This window comes from Strongylocentrotus purpuratus, unplaced genomic scaffold, assembly GCF_000002235.5.
Source record: "Strongylocentrotus purpuratus isolate Spur 01 unplaced genomic scaffold, Spur_5.0 spur5_scaffold_13, whole genome shotgun sequence".
NCBI lineage: Eukaryota > Metazoa > Echinodermata > Echinoidea > Camarodonta > Strongylocentrotidae > Strongylocentrotus > Strongylocentrotus purpuratus.
This window is the reverse complement of record NW_022145598.1, coordinates 16,095,564-16,116,576: the sequence shown is the minus strand read 5'-3', so window position 1 is coordinate 16,116,576 and position 21,013 is coordinate 16,095,564. Positions and strand designations below refer to the sequence as shown.

At 38.7% G+C, this 21,013-nt stretch overlaps 1 protein-coding gene across 3 annotated transcripts in view; it reads right to left on the bottom strand.

The window, feature by feature from the left end:
* LOC105436929 (focal adhesion kinase 1) overlaps nt 1–21,013 on the bottom strand; it is a 136,884-nt gene that overhangs the window by 34,412 nt on the left and 81,459 nt on the right. For all 3 annotated transcript variants that reach the window (XM_030983011.1, XM_030983012.1, XM_030983013.1), the window contains 3 exons: nt 16,484–16,520; nt 3,027–3,100; nt 192–349 (listed from right to left, as the gene is read on the bottom strand). In XM_030983011.1, the coding sequence (XP_030838871.1) occupies nt 192–349; nt 3,027–3,100; nt 16,484–16,520 (269 nt within the window). The remainder of the gene's footprint in view (nt 1–191; nt 350–3,026; nt 3,101–16,483; nt 16,521–21,013) is intronic.

Genomic DNA, 21,013 nt, shown 5'->3' with positions numbered 1-21,013 from the left:
CGCTCCCAAAACTCTGGATTTCTTGTTCTTCGAAAGCTCAGGCTTACCCTGGTTCGAAACTAAGTCACATCTTTTTGTATGGTGACGTTAGAGGTCGGTCCCAAGACGGAAATAATCATATCTGATTGATATGTAAAAACCCAATTACACACACACATGCAAACACAAAACTCTTAGAACTACCCTCCTACCTGGTCTATATAAATGCCCTTGTGGACATCTCCAAACTGGCCCTGACCAATGGTCTCAACGAGAGTGACCAGCTCTCTTGATATCTCGTAGTCCTTAGCCGCCGGCATGGCATAGTCGTCATCGTCGACGATCTCGGCATAGTCATCAGACAGACCACCTGATGATGATGGGAGAAGAGAAAGGGGGTTAAAAAAATTGGTTAAATAATGATCATTACAGAGTGAATGATTTCTCAGCACAATGTATACATGTGTATCAAATGTTTGTAAGCACTTCAGGGCCTTGTTTCATAAAACTTGATATCAATAGCAAATTACGATAACAGTAAGTGTTATAAGCTACTGAAATCATTGCCTTTGATTGGCTGAGAGCAAATTTGTTATAGAATTTCAATTCCATCATTTTTTATTGATAACAATTTTTATGAAGCAGGGCCCCTATCACTTACCTGGGAATACAAAGGTTGATTCAAGAAAAAGCCGGGAAAAGGGAAAGTGGCAGGAAGCTGGATCTTTCAGTGACTGAATACGGTATCTACATTTCTGTGTCAGTTTGAAGCTTCATGTATGTCTGTTTGTAATTTTTCCACACCAATCAATTCACAGCATAGCCAATAGAGTAATGTAAAAATAAGGGGGACGGGTCAGAAGGGGGACGGGTCAGAAGGTGGTGAAGGGTTGAATGAATGACCATGTGACTGATATATTGTTCTTAAGATGGACCTGAGCCCCGTCTTATAAGCTCGCAGCTAAATACATAAGCAATAGGGGACCGCAAACTTGCGATTAATTGCAGGACTTGTGATTGTCTTGGATCCATCGCAACTCTTTACAAGACGTGAGGGTAAGGGATGGGATGGGGCGGGGGGCGGCCTTATTTTGTTTTACTCGCATGGATGTGAATCATGGTCACTGAAGGAAGAGAGCAACATAAATCTCTCTACATGGCTCTCGTATCTCTATCCTACCATCTCTCTAGGCCTGTCTTCATCAGCTAGAGATTGCCAAACAGCCCGCTATTTCTAATTGGGAAATAATCCGGAAGTTGCAAATCGCGTTTTCATCAGCTCGAGATTTGACCTTGGTCCTTGAAACTTGGCCTCGAAAAAATTAGCCCGAGATATTTTGCTCAGCAATTCGCGCAAAGTGCGAGTCTTTGGACTGGTGAAGACGCACTGGACAACTAGTGGGATATTTTGCAAACTAGCCCAAGATATCTTGGGATGATTATTTCAACCAAATATCCCGCTAATTGCAACTCCGGGCTGATGAAGCCGCATATTAACTGGATAATTTGCGATCAGGATAGTTCAAATAGTGGGATATTTTTGCAATCTCGAGCTGACGAGGACAGGCCTTATCCTACCATCTCTGTGCCCCCCTAAGGAACCCTGGAAAGCTACCCTTTATCCTTTGTCGTATCAAGGACAACGCTCACCTCCTAGATACAAAGGGGCTTCAAGTGAAATAACCACCCCCCCCCCCCCTGCAGATATTACAGGGTCTCAGATTGGCCTTTCAGCCTCCTCCAAACCCTTGGACCATATCCTGCTGATATTCTGGAGCTTAGATTGGCCTTTCAGTCCACTCTAAAAAAACCTCAACAACTCCAAGAAGATGATACAGGAACAGTGATTAAGATTGAGATCTTCTTCAAACATAAGAACAGACATGACCAGCATCCTACCCTTGAATGTGATAACACTGATGGTGTTACCAATGGAAAGTATCGTAACACTATCATCATCCTACATTTCCACTTCTTTTTCTCTCCCCTTCCTAGTCTAAATCAGATTATAACCCACTGGATCAGTATTCAACAGCTTAATCTCATCAAAAGTCTAAGACATCACCCATTCTTACTTTACAACGCTTCTCTACAGATGGCTCTTTTTCATGAGGGCTCCTTTTCTAATTTCTGTGGAATGAAAATTTGAGTTTGGATTTCCCTTTAAGCTGCCCCATTCTCCCCACTTGGCTAGGTTGACCATGACCATGTCCTGTCATCTGATGGTTGATACTGGAAAGGATACTCTTCACTCATCTCTACTGACCATCCCTGGATCTATATCATTCTTCCTCTCTTTAAAAGGTTGCATCGTTGATTTGCCTCCTACATTTTCTCTCAATCTTCTCTTAACTTTGGTAGTTGTACATGTTTAGAGGAGGCGCCAAGGCTCAGTGGTAGAGCAGTGGTCTTGTGTCCTTTGGTAAGGCTTTAATCCTCATTACCAAGTACCTCAGAGAGGACTTAAAGCCGTCGGTCCCCATGGTTGCTTACTTACAAGAATAAACATGCTTTTTTGGCAGTCGGGTTAAACAATCCTCCAACACTGTCACATAAAGATAATTGAACTTCTACTTTCAGGATGGGACTGAGTAGGATCCAAATGTGGATCTAATGCATAATGCAACGTTTAACATACATGTATAAAAGCTGAAGTTTCAGACTGGTTTAGAATATTGTTCATACAGGTAGAATAATGAAATTCCAATTGACTTACAACTGTGACTTTAATAGACAGCATAATAGCTAAAGATTGTTTTTACAGTTTGAGACATCCAGTTAAAAACAATTGCTTGTGGTTCAGCTAGGGTGATAATTGCAAACCATCCTTCCTACAAATGTCTTTACTTTTTAGATTTCTTGCAATGAACGAGTTCCTGACTCAACCCATTGCATTATGGGAACCCGAGGGTTCCTGTACTCGACCTATGGGAATGACAGAATTAAGTACTAGGTTTAATAAGGAAAAGGAAATCATGAACAAAAGAAGACATTTTGTGATTAAAATCTTAAACCTTAAAGTTGGATGTAAAATTGACTGGACATACCTGATTTGATGGTGGGCAGTTTCTTGCGTCCACTGACGGTGACTTCATTGCTGCCCTCTGTTGACGGGAGCCGGCTGTAGGTGAGACAATGTAAGAAGCAATTGATAAAGTAATGCCACTTTTTGTGCAAGCGTTCCTTCTTCATACCGATTCTGTCGACACGTGTTAAAGTTACGTAATCATAAACGTGTCTTTCCGGCATGGTCCTTGATGAGTTTCGATGGCTTTATTATTCACATACAGGGAATTGATCAAAAGAGAATATCTGGTTCCATCCATTATCAAGAAATCAAATCAAATCATCTTGATGACACCATGCCCAGGGCAATTACATAGTAGCACAGCGATCACTATATGTACATTAGTTCCCCCACAATCTTATAGGGCTGAAGTCCTCTCATTCAAAATGAGAAATTGTAACGGATGCATGTTTTTGGCTCTTGCAGAGGAGTTTAATCAGTATCAGAATGTTTATCATGTCCATGTGTATGAATCATATAACTAGGTAGGAAGCATTTGCCGCACATGTTTGGATACTGTACATGAACATGCATTGCAACGCAGGCATTGATCCAAGTGCAATGTCAACAAGGATTCAAAGGCATCATACTTTCTTCATTATTAAAACTAGTGTAAATCCATAAATTCTCATCAGACTTCCAGTACATGTGCATGTGTACACTGTATACATGTAGGTACACTGGAATTGTTGACTCAAGTTTAATATAATAATTAATATAATCAGTTGCTTTCTCTTCACAAATTCTTGTACAGATCTTCGAAGCTTAGGGAAAGTATCAACAAAAGTCCCAGTCCGAAGGAAGCTCTTCAAAGGATTCTAAAAAAAACTATAAAAACAGGCAATCCAGATCAATTTAGGCATTTGTTCTAGTTAGTCCACACTAAATATGCAGGACACTGATGAGGACATTATCAAAATTTCAAAAAAGCGTTGTAGATTTTTCCAGAGTATCAACAAAGTGAAATAAACATGAGTTGAATAGAGTGAAGAGGGCAAGAGCCGATCACCCCCTGAGCTGCCCTTGTCTTGAATATATCTATGTAACAACTGATGAGATAAGAGGTACAGAAGTAGGCTACTAAAAATTGTTTTAGTCAACAATTAATCATGTAGCATTCTCATCTACATTTCCATGTCCTCCTTTCAATAAGTGCCGATGTTCTGCCAAACATACAGACAGGAACCTCAAAGATTGCTTTCACAGAAGAAGAAATTAATCAACAAAGCAGCACAGGTACATTATACAGGAAATCAATGTCACATCCTGATGTTTAATACTCAGCCCATGTATTTGTTTAATCCAGGTGAACACAGGCGGTTAAAAACCAGAGGGTGGCTTTTCCGATTTACTGCGATATCGATTGTTCACAGACACAGACAGTACTTTGCATTGCTCCTATCTGTCCAGTATTAAAGGTACAACGAAACAAAGCTGACGGAGAGAAGCATTGTACGTAACGCCTCTGATAGGGGATCACCGGCAGGCTGTACGAGGCATGACTGACTCAGACAAGAGCGTGCTGGCTGGAGGTGAAATGGAGAGCGATGGACCGGTAGCATGAACCCTGATCATGACGTGACTGAATCCTGGTCTGGCCTTCAGTACACACTATCTGCCTGCCCCTTAAACTCTGTCAATGTTGGGTTTGAATGATGGGGAGAGAAGGTGGATGGGAAAAAACCAAAAGAGGCCTGTTTTCATCAGCTTGAGATTCCCAAAAATAGCCCGTTATTTCTGATTTGGAAAATAATCCAGAAGTTACAAATCGCGACTTCATCAGCTCGAGACTTGACCTCGAAACTTGAAACTCAAACTCGAGAAATTAGCTTGAGATATTTTGTTCAGCGTTCGCGCATAGTGCAAGTCTTCGGAGGGATATTTTATCAAAAAGCAGGATGTTCTGCAAACTAGCCCAAGATATCTTAGGATGATTATCTCAACCAAATATCCCGCTAAATATAACTTAGGGCTGATGAAGACGCAAATTAACTGGATAATTTGCGATCGTGATAGTTCAAATAGCGGGATATTTGGCAATCTCGAGCTGATGATGACAGGCCTAAGGTAGGGGAACCAGGAAGTTGCAGGTGGAGAGAAGGGGCACCCAAGAGTGATTATACCGGTATGCAATTATACTCGAGGAAGACGGATATAAAGGGAGGGTAACATGGACAAAAATGATAAAAAATTAAGTCAAAGAGAGTACAACAACAGAGAACGGAGAAGGAGCTGTTATATTACAAGAAAAATGTACTAAATATAGTAAAAAATGTTTCAAGTTGACAGCTTTGACAAGGGTATAAATAGAAAGATTTTTGGAAGACCTTCAAGAAGACAAAGAGCACATAGGATAAGAACATTATGGAAATGTGGCTTAATGAGGATCATATTAAAGGTACTATGTCCCATTTGCAGGCCAAAAAATGAAAAAGTTAAATTCCAACTGCATTTGAAAGATAATACTAATTTAGAACTTCCCTAAAAAAGGTGGGGTTTGAAAATGTCTTCAAGTGGGAAAATAAAGACTATTAGTTGTCAAATCGACTTTAGGGCTATAGAGCCCCAAAGTAATAGTCTTGATTTTCAGACAATTGTACCGAATGGTCATTTATGCTGCGCAAAGATTCAATCAGTTTAATCTTGGCCATCACAAGAGGTGGGTTATTGATGTAGACAAATGCTCATGTACCCTTTACAACTCTTTTCATGTATGTTATTACCAAAGAAGAAAAAGAGCCAGTCAGTCACTCAATAGTGTCTGACAGTGAAGTCTAGCAAGTAAACGGGTTTCCTTGCATAATTTGAATATGAGGACACTGCTAACGTTTAAATTTAACAGATAGGACATACATGACATATTCACAATTCCTGCAAAGTTCTACATAATTTGAGGTTGGCTGCAAAAGGGACATACAGGTGTAGTACCTTTAAGTAAAAAAAAAAAGACATCACTTCCAGTTATATCAAAATGACATAAATTTTACAACAATTAAAGAAATGAAAGGAAGGTAAAGATGGGAGACTTTCAGAGATGATATTGACAGGGTAGCGCTTTCATATATTTTGTTTTGCAGGCACAGGAGTTGTGAACAAAGATATCACAAATACAACAAAATGGTGAAAACTGTGAAAAACTTGAATAAGTGGAATACAGACATTGAGTGCTGTCAGCTTTAAAGGGATCGTTTAACAATGTTAAATCTGAGATACAGGGTCCTACATGTTACCAGTGTCTGTGATATGGTGTAATATTGAAGCCCTAAAAAAAATTGCGCTTCAAAATGATCAAGAAGTGCCTCAAAAAAGTAAAAAATCTTTAAGTGACCGGTTTTATCATACTCGTTTTCCCCAATAGACTGTAGTGTTATGAAAACCGTTCAGCGAACGGTTTTCAAAATTTGTAATTCCAATCATTAATATCTTGATAATCAGACAGGCGATCGGCCTGTAAAAGTCATGGAGTTCCTGACTGACCTAAAGGTTTATAATTATCATTGCAGCATGAGCTAAATCAAGGATTATTTCTAAAGGATCTAAGACAAAGAGACCGGATCCCTTTAATAAAGGTAAGGATACTGCATGAAAATGACATCAAACCACAGTTAAGGAGAGACAAACTGACATGAAGACAAACAGACAGACAGAGACAGACACAAGGGTTTGGGATTTTCAAAGAGTATGTCATGAATTGATAGCCAAATCTTTGTGTCTTTAAAGGTATTACAAAGTTTTGGTATGGGGTCATGAATTTGGTTCAAATTAACATATTGGAAGCATATGCGTTCCTACAATATTAATTGATCATTGTCGCGGTTGAAATCGAGTCTAAAGTTATAAAATTTATAAATAATAAACTCTTTATGTTGTATAGCGCCCTCTCAAGATCAAGATATTAATTTAGATATGAAACAATGGTTCTTGACTAAAATCGACTGATTAGCTATTCCCGTTTGGAAATTATATATCACAACTACGTAGTCCGAGATTTTCATGGTCGCAGCTACCATTGTACGGCCATAGGCGCTATTTGAAATTTATCAAAATTTACCGGGAGCACCGGTAAAATTTTATATTAACTTTTTCTCGAAAACAGAAGTGTTTTAGGGGCTAATTTTTTAAATGCTTATAATACATCCACAGGGGCATCCAAATATTTCAAAATTGTAAAGATTCACTATCCACCCAATTTTCAAAATTTACCAAAACTTTGTATTACCTTTAATATCTTGCTGCATTTGCTAAACACAATACCTATTTTGTGTACAGATGACAGATCGTACTTTGATTCCCTCCTCAATCTGAACTGGGGTAAGACAGCTTCAAGATTAGTCATCAGCATGTGATGTCATTTCACCAGGGTGCACGGGTTCCTCTGAGCTAAACAGCTAAACAGAGGATGCCATCCACGTGCCTCTCTTAGAGGGCAAACTATTACTAACAGTAGTAAAGACAAATACTAACATTTAACTAATTGGGGGTCCATTCAACATCAGAACAACTTCTGAAGAGCCCCTTCGTACAAATTGCACATTGCAATTCTTTAAAATAAAATAAAAATGAAAAAAAGGTAGCCTACATGTATAGTTCTTGGGTTAGGATGTGTGTTTTAACATGTACATGTACTAGGCAAAGTTTCTAGCCATGCAAAATAATTGAAGATGAAATAAGGGGAGGGGGTGGGTGAGGTTTTGAAACTATCAAATGTAGGTTTTTAAAAAAATGGAGAAATGTCAGGACGGTAAAATTGTGCAAACTCATTATAATAAGCCTTTCCCTGGCTATTCACAGATCATTTTCCAAGGGTCATTTAGTTGGACCTCAGTTCAGACACCACTAAGTCAAGAACTCTGAACTGTGTGTGATCCTGGATCAAATTTTGAATAATTTAAACCGCTGAATATTAGACAGTTGGCACTACTTTACAGGAAGAGAGAGGCTTGATGATAGAATCCTGAGTCTCATTCCCCTTCAATCTGTATCCCTATGATCCCACCACAATGACGTCAATCCTACTAGTCTTGAATTTACTATTACAATCTTCAACAGGAGTGATTTCATACCTAAATTGTTAAAGCGGTGATGAACAGGGGGTCTTTCACAAAGACTAAGATCGACTTAAGTTGGACTTGTACTAAGGTAGGCAGTTTATGCCACTAGTTCCTCTAACCATTCCCGGCTTTGGTTTAATCTCGAGGGACGTACAAATCTTTGTCACAAATCTACAGAATTAACCTTTTTTGATAGCTCATTATTGAAGGAAAAAATATTATCTAAAGATCGTAATTGAGAGACCAAAGGTGAAAGCAACCAGTGGCTTGAATGGCCTGCCATAGTTTAAGTCCAACTTAAGTCGATCTTAGGGTGCGTTTATCGTGTCTTGCCACTAGATATGTACATATCGAACCCCACTATACGAATGTGATTTTTGGGATGTCGCGTTTATCGTCTCTTCAAGATTCAAAATAAAGGCCTTGTCTCTGCGCAGCTAGTGCTTTGCGCCGTTTGACCCGGGAAGCAGAGAGTTGCTCGGAGGTCAACTAGGGCATAGCACATGGTGGGCACTATTTCGCTGAACCGGAAATTAGCCGGGGAAGGTCCGATTTGTATGTGGAGTTCAAAACAGTTTTGCATTTATCATGTCTCAGAATCGTGATTCTGGCTGTATGTCACATTCAAAACACACCTTTTTGCGTCTTTAGATATGCCCATATCTAAAGACGTTTAAAAAGACGTTTAAAAAAGGCTTTGCGTTTATCACCTTCAAAATTAGCCTGAAGGACGTTTGAGAAACCTGATTCTAGGCAAAAATTTGGTCAATAAACGCACCCCTAGTCTTTGTGAAACACTCCCCAGATCTTAGGCAGAGCCCTTTTCAAACAAGAGGTCAAAACGGTTTAAAGAAAAATTATTGAAAAATTCCTTGGGGAGAGAAGTGCATGATCGTTTACAATGGCTGAACAATGTAAGATTTGCTAACTCCTCGGTAAGGATGGCATCTTAAAAAACGACACGCCTACGATGTGTCATTTCGCTAGAGGCATTCTATGATAGATGGATGGTTAAAAGTTACAACTTCCATCTTACGAAACAATAGAATTGCCTTTGAAACCTTTTCAGTTTCAACTATGTTTTGGCTAAAGCTATTAGACGATTTAAATACTTGCCAGTGTCCTTCACATTTAACAATGGACAATGCAGTACTAATGAAACATTAAATTGTTCTAAAGCCATACATGGACTAGTAGTCTATAGTACTAATATGAACGGTAAACAAAAATGACATGAAGAATTTAAAAAACAGTTTGCAGGAAAAAATAAGTTTTCTCAGTTGCGATCAAGGAACAATATCATAAAGCTAAAACAGTGAAACCTGTATATAAAGACCACTCAAGGGAGACAAGAAACATACATGTAGTCTTTATAGGCAGATGGTCTTTATGTACAGGTTCCTTTAAAGATGAAGTTGAGTTCTGGTCATGCGATTGCATTGTGAAAGAAACGGTGTGGAACCGACCAGAAAAGGTTGATCATCTAGCATATAAGAATTTGTGTGTATTGCAAAGTTCTGGAATCATCAAAATGATAAGAAATTTGGCCAAGTCTTGGTAAAGTTACAAACACTTGCACAGAAAGATGTATATGGGACTACACGAACACGTGGCGTAAAAAGCCGGCCCCCCGATTTTTACGATGTTACATGCATATTTAGAATATGAAGGGATTTGAAGAGCCATGCTTTTTCAGGGAACATGTCTTAACTGATGTTCTTCCACACTTGCATAATAGGAATGAGTAATGCTCACAAATTATTTTTCACCTCTTCCCAGTTCTGGGAAGAGGTGAAAAATAGTTTGTGAGCGTAATAATTCTTATTATGCAAGTGTGGAAGATCATCAGATAATGTTCCCTGAAAAACATGGCTCTTCAAATGCCTTTATATTCGAAATATTTCAGTAACATCGTAAAACTCGGGGGGGGGGGGGGTAGGATTTTTACGTCACGTGTTCGTGTAGTCTTATACACATCTTTCTGTGTACAGTGTTTGTAACTTTACCAAGACTTGGCCAAATTTCTTATCATTTTGATGATTCTAGAACCTTGCAATACACACAAATTCTTATATGCTAGATGATCAACCTTTTTAGTCAATTCCACACCGTTTCTTTCACAATGTAATCGCATGACCAGAACTCAACTTCATCTTTAATACAGGTTTCAGTGAGAAACTATTTTCCAGGAAAATGAAAAATGTGGTCTTTACAGACACATGGTATTTCGATACATGTGGTCACTAAATCGGGTTTGACTTTATAACCATATCATTTTGGATTCTCCGGGAATTATTCAATGTAAAAGGTGATTACTGTAGCAAGTGAAAAGCAACATGTAACATTGAGGGGAGTACATGTATATCTTATACAATATTTCAGCAATTGTACAAAAAAAGAGCTAATGTACAGCCCATGTAGTTTCCATCATAGAATCAGAACGGACATGATTGCTACTTACAAGCTGTAATAGTCGAGGTTGGAGTCAATGAAGGTATAGAGTCGGTCAAACATATTGACCAGGTCTTGTCACTGGTGATTCCCTTGGTGAAAAAACTCTCAAAACAATAAAAAGGGTCTCTGATCTTTCAAAATGATTCAGGAAACGTATGAGCAAGCTGCGGAATACATAAGTTGCAATACGGAATAATCAGGTGACACAATGATTTCTGAAGGCACATGTAACAATGAATCTGCAAGGTCTATTGAGGTCATACGTCAATTGATGCTATGTCTAAAGAAGGCATCCAAAGGCATCCTTGACTTCCTTGGTCATGACATTGAACAGGATGAACTTTAGGTCAAAGGTCACAAACACTGTACTCCAAGTAGTTCAGCTTGTGACTCTCACGTGAGTAAAGCCTTCCACTTCACGATTCTTCGCCGCCTTGATCTCACGAACGATAAAAAACAGAACATATCCGAAGGCGGTTCTGACGACAAAACAATATGTCCGACCCAATGATCGATGCAGGGGCGGCACACGGTGACAAAATATCTCATCTAAAACCTGGCAAGGTATACCGAAGCAGGCCTGAAAAACAACAACATCATCCTCTGAAACATCACAAAACAGGGCCAATAAAAGTCAATGTTAATCCTTGGCTTGGAGTCAATAGTTAGGTTCACACGGCAGTCCGTAAACTTGAGATTAGGTAGAGGTTCTAAACTTTGAGATTATCTTGTAGTTATCGGGACCACGCAGAGATGCTGATCATTAGGAAACTGTTTAGTTTACTCAAAGTTTTAAAAAGAGCGATCTTAAAGTTAGCAATAGCACAATAACTACCGTCCATGGGGAGTCTCCTTCACTCAAAGTTGTGCCCCGTGTGGATGCGATAAACTTCTAGGTTACGCGAGCTTGTAGTTACAACGACTACCTGCCCAGTTGTAGTTTGAAACGCTGAATACTCATTGTTTCAGTCCTGTGCGAATCTTTATCATCAGTGGATTGTTGTTTTAAACATTGAGGTATTACAAGATTAAAGTCTAAAGCTGTGACGTTTCCGTGTGAACACAGCCGATAATACACTGTTCAACCCATCCATAAAGAGGAAGTGGGATCTTAGGAGCGATTAGAAGTCTCCCGATCAAAACAATTACCTTGATGACTGAACACCAGGGGGTCCCATCAATACACCCCAAGACCGGTTAGCCCAGAGAATCGCTTAACAAACGATCCCTAAATTACCGAGAGTGCATCCCTTTTAATGTCTCATAAAGGTTCATGAAATATGATGATTGATTTGTCCAATGACGAATAATCTATTATTCATCATGCTGTAACACATTTGTTTTTTTTTAATACAACCTACAGTAGTCCTACCATCAAAATAACAGAGGTGTGTTGTAGAATTGCTACACGCATACATGATCTTTATCCATCCCCAATGACGTTGAATAAAACATATACCGGTGTACTTTTTGCTAAAATTAATCTTCCAGTTAAACTCTGGATGAACACCCCAGAAACTTGTAAACATCCCAAAAGTTATGTTAATTTGTTTTCTTCTGTGATAGCTGCTAACCTTTAAACCCATTGGATGACTTGAAGACAGTCACTCTTTTATGTATTGTAACCCTGTCACTCGTCAGAACAAAAGGGGGGAAAACATAATCTTAAAGATATGAGTCATGAATTCTGATTCAACCCATTCTTACTTTACCCTGGGTACTCCTAGAACAACTAGCTCCTTTGGGGTAGGGGTATTTCCCTCAAATTAAATACTGTCAGGTACAAGGACTTGGCCCCATTTCAGGCTCCTGGGAACTACTGTCTTTATCTGTTCCCCTGTTTTACCCCCTTCCCCCTACCAAAGACCTGCCCCTCCAGACTTGCCCAACAGGTACAGACCCTTTTCAATGATATGTATGAAGTCTAACAGTGTCTGAACTTTAAGACTAAAAAGACTTCACAGTCTACTGCACTCAATAAGTTCTGTACTATAAATACTCCTGAAATAGAGACTAACAAACTAGGGTAGGTGCATGGAATTATGGCATTGCATTTAGTGTTGAAATAGAGCCTGTACATGCAGACTACTCGAGCCCTGTTCACATCACACATCCTGTGTCTTCTTGAAATGTTATAGAGGGAGACTGAAGAAGATAATTCTGCAAAATCTGCACTTTGAAATCTGGTATGTTTTTTTTTTATGTTCATTTATCTGACTGCTAAGAAAGCATGTGTGTATGCTTTTAGGTATTAAAGCAACCGGGGGACCAACGGCTTTAAGTCCTCTCCGAGGGACTTGGTAATGAGGATTACTGCCTTACCGAAGGGCACTAGTGTATCGACTTGGTTGGACGTCCCAGTTAAAAGACCACTACTCTATCACCGAGCCATCGTGTCTCCTTAGCGATAGAATCTAATAACCGCAACAAAACGAAAATACTGTGGTATCCAATTTTGGCCAGGAGGGATTAGACCTCCCTGCATGGTCGCTGACAGGTGGTTATCTTATCAAATAAGCTCTCAATGAACATACGATAAAGTGGATCATGGGGAACCAATCGTCATTGATTAGGCATCGTTTGCTATATAGAGGGCGCAAGTAGCTATAAGTAGTGCAGTGGGGCTTTAAAAACGTCTTTAATGTACATGTGAAGAAAAACAAAAGGGAAGAATGAATTACCCACATAATGACGCCTACAATCTCTACAACAATTAAACATATCACAAGAAAGGGAACGAAAGGAGCGAGTCATTGATCTTTCGGTAGAAAAACATTTTCGACAATGGATTACCGTGAGTGGCAATGCTATTAACGTGCTCTTAATTGACTGACGTGTTTTGTGCATTTCATAATTAATAAATACAACCCACAGTCCCACACCTACACACTAGTTAATGGGGTCATGTGAGAGAGAGCTTAATATAGCTTGTATCCATAGCATCACCTTATTAAGCGATGTAACAATGACGATGAGTCTTTGTGGTTACTTTTCATATGGCTAAGTTTAAGGGGCAGTGAGCTACTTTTGGAACTTTTCTGAACATTAAACAAATGACTAATTAGCATTATTATGGGGAAATCAGTGTTTACTGGGAGATGAGATGAGAGCAAGATTTGCATCAACTTATTATATCTAAACTTAAAGATAAACTTCAGTTCTGGTTAAAAAAAAAAAAGATAATAAATTCTCACAGAATCAAACAAAACTTACACTGAATGTTTAAGATTACAAATCAATGTCATTTGCCAAACAATTTTGGTAGAAAATGTATGACTGAGTAATGAGCATAGAAAGATAAGGAAATCAAAATGTCGGGCCCCGAAACCATTTGTGTACAGTGCTTGTTACTTTACCAAGACTGGGCCCAATTTATTATGATTTTGATGACTCCAGAACCTTGCAGTACACACCGATACTTTATTGCTACATGATCAACTGTTTCTGATCCATTGCACATCTTTTCGTTCACAATGCAATCACATGACCAGAACTCAACTTTATCTTTAAGTTCTAAAAATTATTTAGCTCTTCTAAATTGAGATAACATCAGAAGCTGCAACATAATAACAGAAGGAGAACAGGATGAAATCTACAAAACTTTCTTCAAATTTGTTTTCCTATACAATAAAAAAAAATATATTAACCTTGTTGAGCTGTCAGCATTTGAGGTCCATTAAATCAATGAAATTCAGATGAAATATGGATAGGAAGTAATAGCTTCAACCACAGGTCACGAATGTCACTCTCGGTTTCTAAATCTGGTATTTCAACAGGATGACAATACACCATCGAGACTATTAGCAAGGCTTTAATAGGTTTCCCCCCAAAAAAAGTTTTCATCAGAATAGTTTGCTGGTGACTCATGGCCTGATGGGGGTGGGAGAGAGAGAGAGAGAGAGAGAGGGGGAGGAGGGAGGGAGGGAGAGAGAGAGGGAGAGAGAGAGAGAGAGAGAGAGAGGGAGAGAGAGAGAGGGGGAGAGAGAAAAAGAGAGGGGAGGAGTAAGGGGAAGAGGGGAAGAGGGAGGGAGAGAAGAGAGGGAATAAGAAAGAAAGCTAGAGAGAGACAGAGAGGGAGGAAGAAAGAAAGATAGGGAGGAAGAAAGAAATAGAGAGAGAGAGAGAGAGAGAGAAAGAGAGGGAGAGAGAGAGGGGAGAGAGAAAAAGAGAGGGGAGTAAGGGAAAGAGGGGAAGAGGGAGGGAGAGAAGAGAGGGAATAAGAAAGAAAGCTAGAGAGAGACAGAGAGACAGAGAGGGAGGAAGAAAGAAAAAGAGAGAGGGAGGAAGAAAGAAATAAAAGAGAGAGAGAGAGAGAGAATAGAGGCAGTCCAAGTTGATGCCAAAATACTGTCAGTTACCAACCACTGGTCCTATAAACCAAGTTCAAACCAATCTGTCTGCACTGCGGATGTACGTTTTAGAAAGCCAAAGTTCCAGAACCTTTGCTGTAGTGTAGATGATGCTCCAGTATAAAAGCAGCCTGAGAAATCATGACATCATTTTCAGGGTTGTTGTTTTGAATTGTGTGAATGCGATGAGAGATTAAGAGCATGAGGAGGCAGCATTTTATGTAAAAGATGGAGAGGCCTAGACTGTACAACATGAAAGATAACTTGCAGGAAACATGTTCTCCCTGCCAGGACTACGTCCTAAATGAAACTCACTTATTGAAAGAGAGAGTCTCAATTCAATGGGCATGTTTTTCAGTCAGGGGACTGAAAGCAGGGCTCCAAACTAACTTTTCCCGAAGGGGTCAGGAATTTAAATTTTAGAGTCTGTTTGCACAGGCCATATGTCAAATTGTAGAAATTCTGGGGATCAAGACTGAGATTGTGGGTGCCCATGTGTCCTGGGCCCCTGTTGGAGTCGAGCCCTGATTAAAGATAGCAATTTTTATGGCAGAGAGTGGATGTTTCAGCATGTGTAGTGCTTATATAGCCTGGTTCTACTGCAGTTAGAAAGATAGTTGTAGAGCCCCAGACTGCACAAGATGAAATATAACTCGCCGGAAACATGTTCCACTACCCTCAATAATGCATCCTATATTTTGTTTTCATCTCTGATTGAGGCAGAGTCTGGATGTGTGCTGCTCATGACCTAGTACTGCATTTAAGGTAACTAAGATAGTGACACTCGAAGGGGCCAAACATATGCTGTACAAGATGACGGGTATTTTGGGGGGAACTTGTTCCAGCATCCTCAAGACTGCATCCCAACTTCCTGATTACTATAGTCTGGATGTTAGGGCACATGTATAACTACTGAACAGTTCTATTGCAGTTTTGCAAGACTTGAAAGACAGCAAAAGTTGGAGAGGCCAAGGGATACTCTACAAGATGGAAGCTAACTTGCAGGAAACATTTTCTACTAATCATTGTGTTTAATAATGTGGTGGTGGTGGTTATTTTACCTGACTGCTAAGAAAGCATAAATGCTTGTTAGTAAGCAACCAGACGGCCGACGGCTTAAGGTCCTCTCCGAGGGACCTGGTAATGAGGATTAATGCCTTACCATAGGGCACTAGCGCATCGCCTAGGTTTCGAACCCGGGTCACCGGATTACGAGACCACTGCTCTACCGACTGAGCTATCGCGCCTCCTATTAAGACAGCATCCTAATTTCTTGATAAACAAGAGAGAAAGTGGATTTTTTAACATGTGCACTGTTAAAGACTGGGTATGCTGTGAACTGAGAAAGCAATACTAAGGGAAGCCAATACACGTGCCATGTACGATGATAGATGGCCAACAGAAAACATGTAGCACGGTTTAAAACATGGCATCCTACTTCCTTGCACTTCAGAGAGGCTGTCTTTCATCAGCTGTCTTTCATTTCAACGGTCTATGCCTCTTCAAGGTAGAGATGGAAAAGAAAGACAAGCTCGCCTAAAAGTTGGCAGTAAGTTGAAAAAAATATATGAAAGTTTACTTACCTGTCTCCAGGTAATGAAGGAAGCGCTCTGTCTCCCTCTATAGATCAAAAAGAGAAAGAGGAAAGAAACACTGAGGTTAGCTAGAGTTACTTTGCTTTATTACTTTTTTTATTTAATTTCATTGAACAACATATCCCCCTCCTCTCTTTTCTTCTTTGATGTATTTTCTTGGCATCATTTAATTCTTTATTGTTCTTTCTTTTGATCTTTTCTTATTACCTAACTCTGTGCCCTGAACATTTTTAATATGACAACTTGCATTCCCTATAATCTTAATCTAAAGTTATTTCGCATTCTGTGTTTTCAAGAATGTGTTGCCCAATTTCATATTTCATCTACTTCAATCCTGTCATCAACAAATATAAATGATAATGAAATACATATGTGTTTATCATAGTTTAAAGAGTATAAATAAATGTTGCATGGGAAAGATATATATGGACTACATGCAACCGGTGTGTTGGCTCAGTCAATAGAGCGTCCGCCTCACAACCGGGAGGTCGTGGGTTCGAACCCCAGCTGCGTCATACCAAAAGACGTTAAAAGGCGGGAGTTGCTGCTACCTTGTTTGGCGCTCCACAATAAGGGATATAGCAACGTCGGTCTGGCGCTGCTCAGTGGCTGCCGGGCTCACGATCAATTGGGCAAAAAGAATTTCCATTTTTGGTTTAACTTTATAAAATTTGGAGTGGACTTTAAAAGATTATTATCATTATTATTATTATATGCATGTCTATACCTGTATGGGGATCCTAAAGAAAATTGAAACAATCTACATAAAGCAAATTTAGATAACAAAACAAGCTTCCATTATAAATGAGAAAATACATGCATACAGATAATACAAACAAAACGGGAAAATACATTTAAAATATATACCGGTATATCGAGACTATCTTCACAAAGTACAACAATTGATAAACGAACAAAAGTATAATTGGGAGTGAAAGTGTTTTATAACAAAAACAATTGTGTAACATGGAATAAAAATTCCTAATAAGAATTTTCAAACAACACTCAACATACTGGTAGCGTACATAATATTTAGAAGCATATAGAATAGATTAAGAATCAAAGAGTAAATATCAGGCTGTGAATTGTTCTCACATACATGTCGAGATGAAACAAAACCATGTAACATTAATCAAAGTAGACTTGCAGTGATTCATACATAAATTAATATATGCCGGGTGCGACCTGACATTGAAGATAAACTTGAGTTCTGGTAAAAAAAGAAAATGAATTCTCACAGAATCTAACGAAAATTACACTGAATGTTCAAGATTACAAATAAATGTCATGTGTCAAACAATTTTGGAAGAAAATGTATACTGGCTGAGTAATGAGCATAGAAAGATAAGGAAATCGGGGTAGTACTAGCCCCGACACCATTTGTGTTGTCCCATATACATCTTTCTGTGTAAGTGATTGTTACTTTACCAAGACTCTGCCAAATTTATGATGATTTTGATGACTCCAGAACCTCGCATTACACACCATTACTTACATGCTATATGATCAACTTTTCTGATCCATTCCACACCTTTTCTTTCACAATGCAATCGCATTACCAGAACTCAAGTTTATCTTTAAGATGCAAAGTGTGGAAATTCAGCCCCGGAAATACACAAAAATTAGGGCAAGCTATTTTTACAGGAGTATTATATTACGCAGGTAACCGACAAGAAATTATTTTCTCTCTACTTCCTTAAATGAATAACACATTTAAGCAATCACACATTAAGCAAATATTGAGAGTTTAATTGTTTCCTTCTGACAATAAAAATGACATTACCGGTATCCCTAATTACATCTTTCCATGGTGTTATATGTACAAGTAGCTAAAAATCAAATAAATGTGATTTAATCAATCAGTCATTAAATTATTTACACAGAACACATTTCCTTTTCTAAAAGAATTAAAGAACTAGATATTCAGACACAAACACATGGAAATTGGAGACGGCAGTATGGTATATTAAGATATTGACTGGTAGGATGTGTAACATTCTTTGGACCACTGTAGGGAGTTATATATTGCCAAAGCATACAGTGCTGATGGAGAAAAAAATACCCCCCCCCCCCCCCTGCAGTCCAAATTTGTATAATACACCCCCATCCAGTTAATATCTGCTATATTATATAACCTTGATTACATTTTGTTATACAAATTCGAGGGGAATTACAATCTCATGTCTTTTTTTCAATTTCAGTACGCTTACACGCGAGCTCGTCAGCGTGCTCGCCACCGAGTTCGTTGACGAGCAAGCAGACGAACTCGCCAGCGAGCTCGTTTCGTTCCAAATATGCAAATAAGCTACGAACTCGTTGGCGTGCTCGTTGGCGAGCTCGTTGGCGTGCTCGAAATATACACGCTCGTCACTGGCCAATAAGCTGGTTGGCGAGCTCGTCGGCGAGTTCGTCAACGAGTTCGTCGGCGAGTTCGTCAACGAGTTCGTCGGCGAGTTTGTCAACAAGTTCGTCGACGAGCTCGTCGGCGAGTTCGTCGACAATCTCGTGGAAAAAATGGCTGCACGCTTTATAATGGCGTGCTTAACAGCAGGTTGGCATTGACAACAAATTTGTGTCTACATAATAGAGGTGAATTTGATGATCCTGTTGAGCTATTGGCAAGCATATATATATATTTATCTAACTTATCAGCCTTTCAATATCCTGGTAACATCTGCAGGCTGGCCATGCAAGGGCAATTCAGTTGGCTAGCTGGTGAAGAATACAGTGATACTCTTAGGGCAATTTAAAAGCTCATTACTTCTGGGATATCAATCAATTAAATCACTAATATATCAAAGAACAGAAAGAAAAGATTTAACATAAAATGTAACTTAAAACAAGTAGCTCTTTATTAGAGTCAATACAAACCCTGTATAATGCATGTTACCTGTATGCAGGGTTCACAACTTCACACAACAATATGAATGAATAAATGATTTCCAAATTATATAATTACACTGTATAATGAAATTAAATATGTGAGTAATTACACTGTATAATACTCTGCCTTTGAAGAAATATTATTATCCATTTTGGTAATTATTTATCCATCATTCTAATCACTCATAATATTACAAAGATCCAAACTAATAAAGCGGTATTCATACAATAACTATGTAGCATCCCCCCTTTTTGTCAGTGTATTCACCAACCCAGGGTACCAAGTAATGATGCATGTACACTATAGGATCTCTAGAACAATCCCTTCTTTATTATCTGCTAGCAAACTAGTTTTCAGTATTCAGACCAAATGCATTCTTGTGCTCTCATGTTGCCTAAAAGGTAGGGTTTGTCATTCAAGATACAGAAATGTTTACATGAATATAACTTTATCACATAGATATCTAATGTTACTTTATTGAAGTGAATATACTATGTGCTAGATAGATAAACAAAATTCCCAATATATGAAAAGATATCTCACTAGAAAGAGAATGAATACATTATCTCATTAATCATTACTCTACACTTCTCTTTCATAAATGTATAAGAGAGGTAGGCCTAACTGTTGGCCTAGTCTTATTATAAATACACAATAGAACATTTAGTTAAAAGGTGTGAGAAATTAGTTTTTCTCTTACCTAAAACAAAGGAGCTGCAATACCATTCAAAACCCATGTCTGCTCTCCACAACAGCAAGATAGAAAAAGACTTGACCAAATGGGCCTAAATCAATTCATTCTTATCAGGAATGCTACCAGTGGTAATTCCACAAGAGAGAGTACACAAGAAAGTGAGAGAGGGGAGAAGAGAGGAATAGGGATTTGTGTCTAAGCAGGGGGGATCCTATGTACATAAGGAGAGAGCAAGATAGAAACAGGGAGTTGACCTCGAATCAAGCACTGGGTGTGTGGTCTTATGTAATACCTGATAGTGACATTTCAGGGTGTTAAATATATGATACAGTCAGAATAAATGGCACCCCCCCCCCTTCCCAATCTGGTATGCTGCAAATAAATGTTTCAAAGTTTCAAAAGAATTTAATTAAATTTACAAGAAATTTGACAGGTTACTTCAGCATGAAAAAGCTATTGTTTCAATTTCAACATAAATTTTCTGAACTTTCAATGTAATTGCATATGTGTATTTTTATGATACTGGAGAGATTTCACCATGGATATTTCAGATCCAAGTATAAAAATAAAAGAGTATATTCTATGGTGATAATTTTGTCCATGTCTTAATGCAGATATGTAGTGGAGATAACTTAAATAACATTGTGTTTCAAAACCCTGGGTTTAAATTTTTATGTAAGGTGAAACCCATTTTTTGCCCTTTTTAGGACGTAAACCAAAACGTGACATGAAAAAACCTAGTTCCTGGTAATGAGTATTCTCTAAATTTGTATGACTATCTGATGTTCAATTATTGTCTGGTAGTAAGCGCTGAATCTATTTATGCTCATGTCATTAATAACCTTAGGTTGCGTGGCAAAGTTTTTTCATAATCACCATATTTCACATCTTGTACAGTTGTTATGCATGGTGTCCACCATGCAACACGCGTTCCATTTGG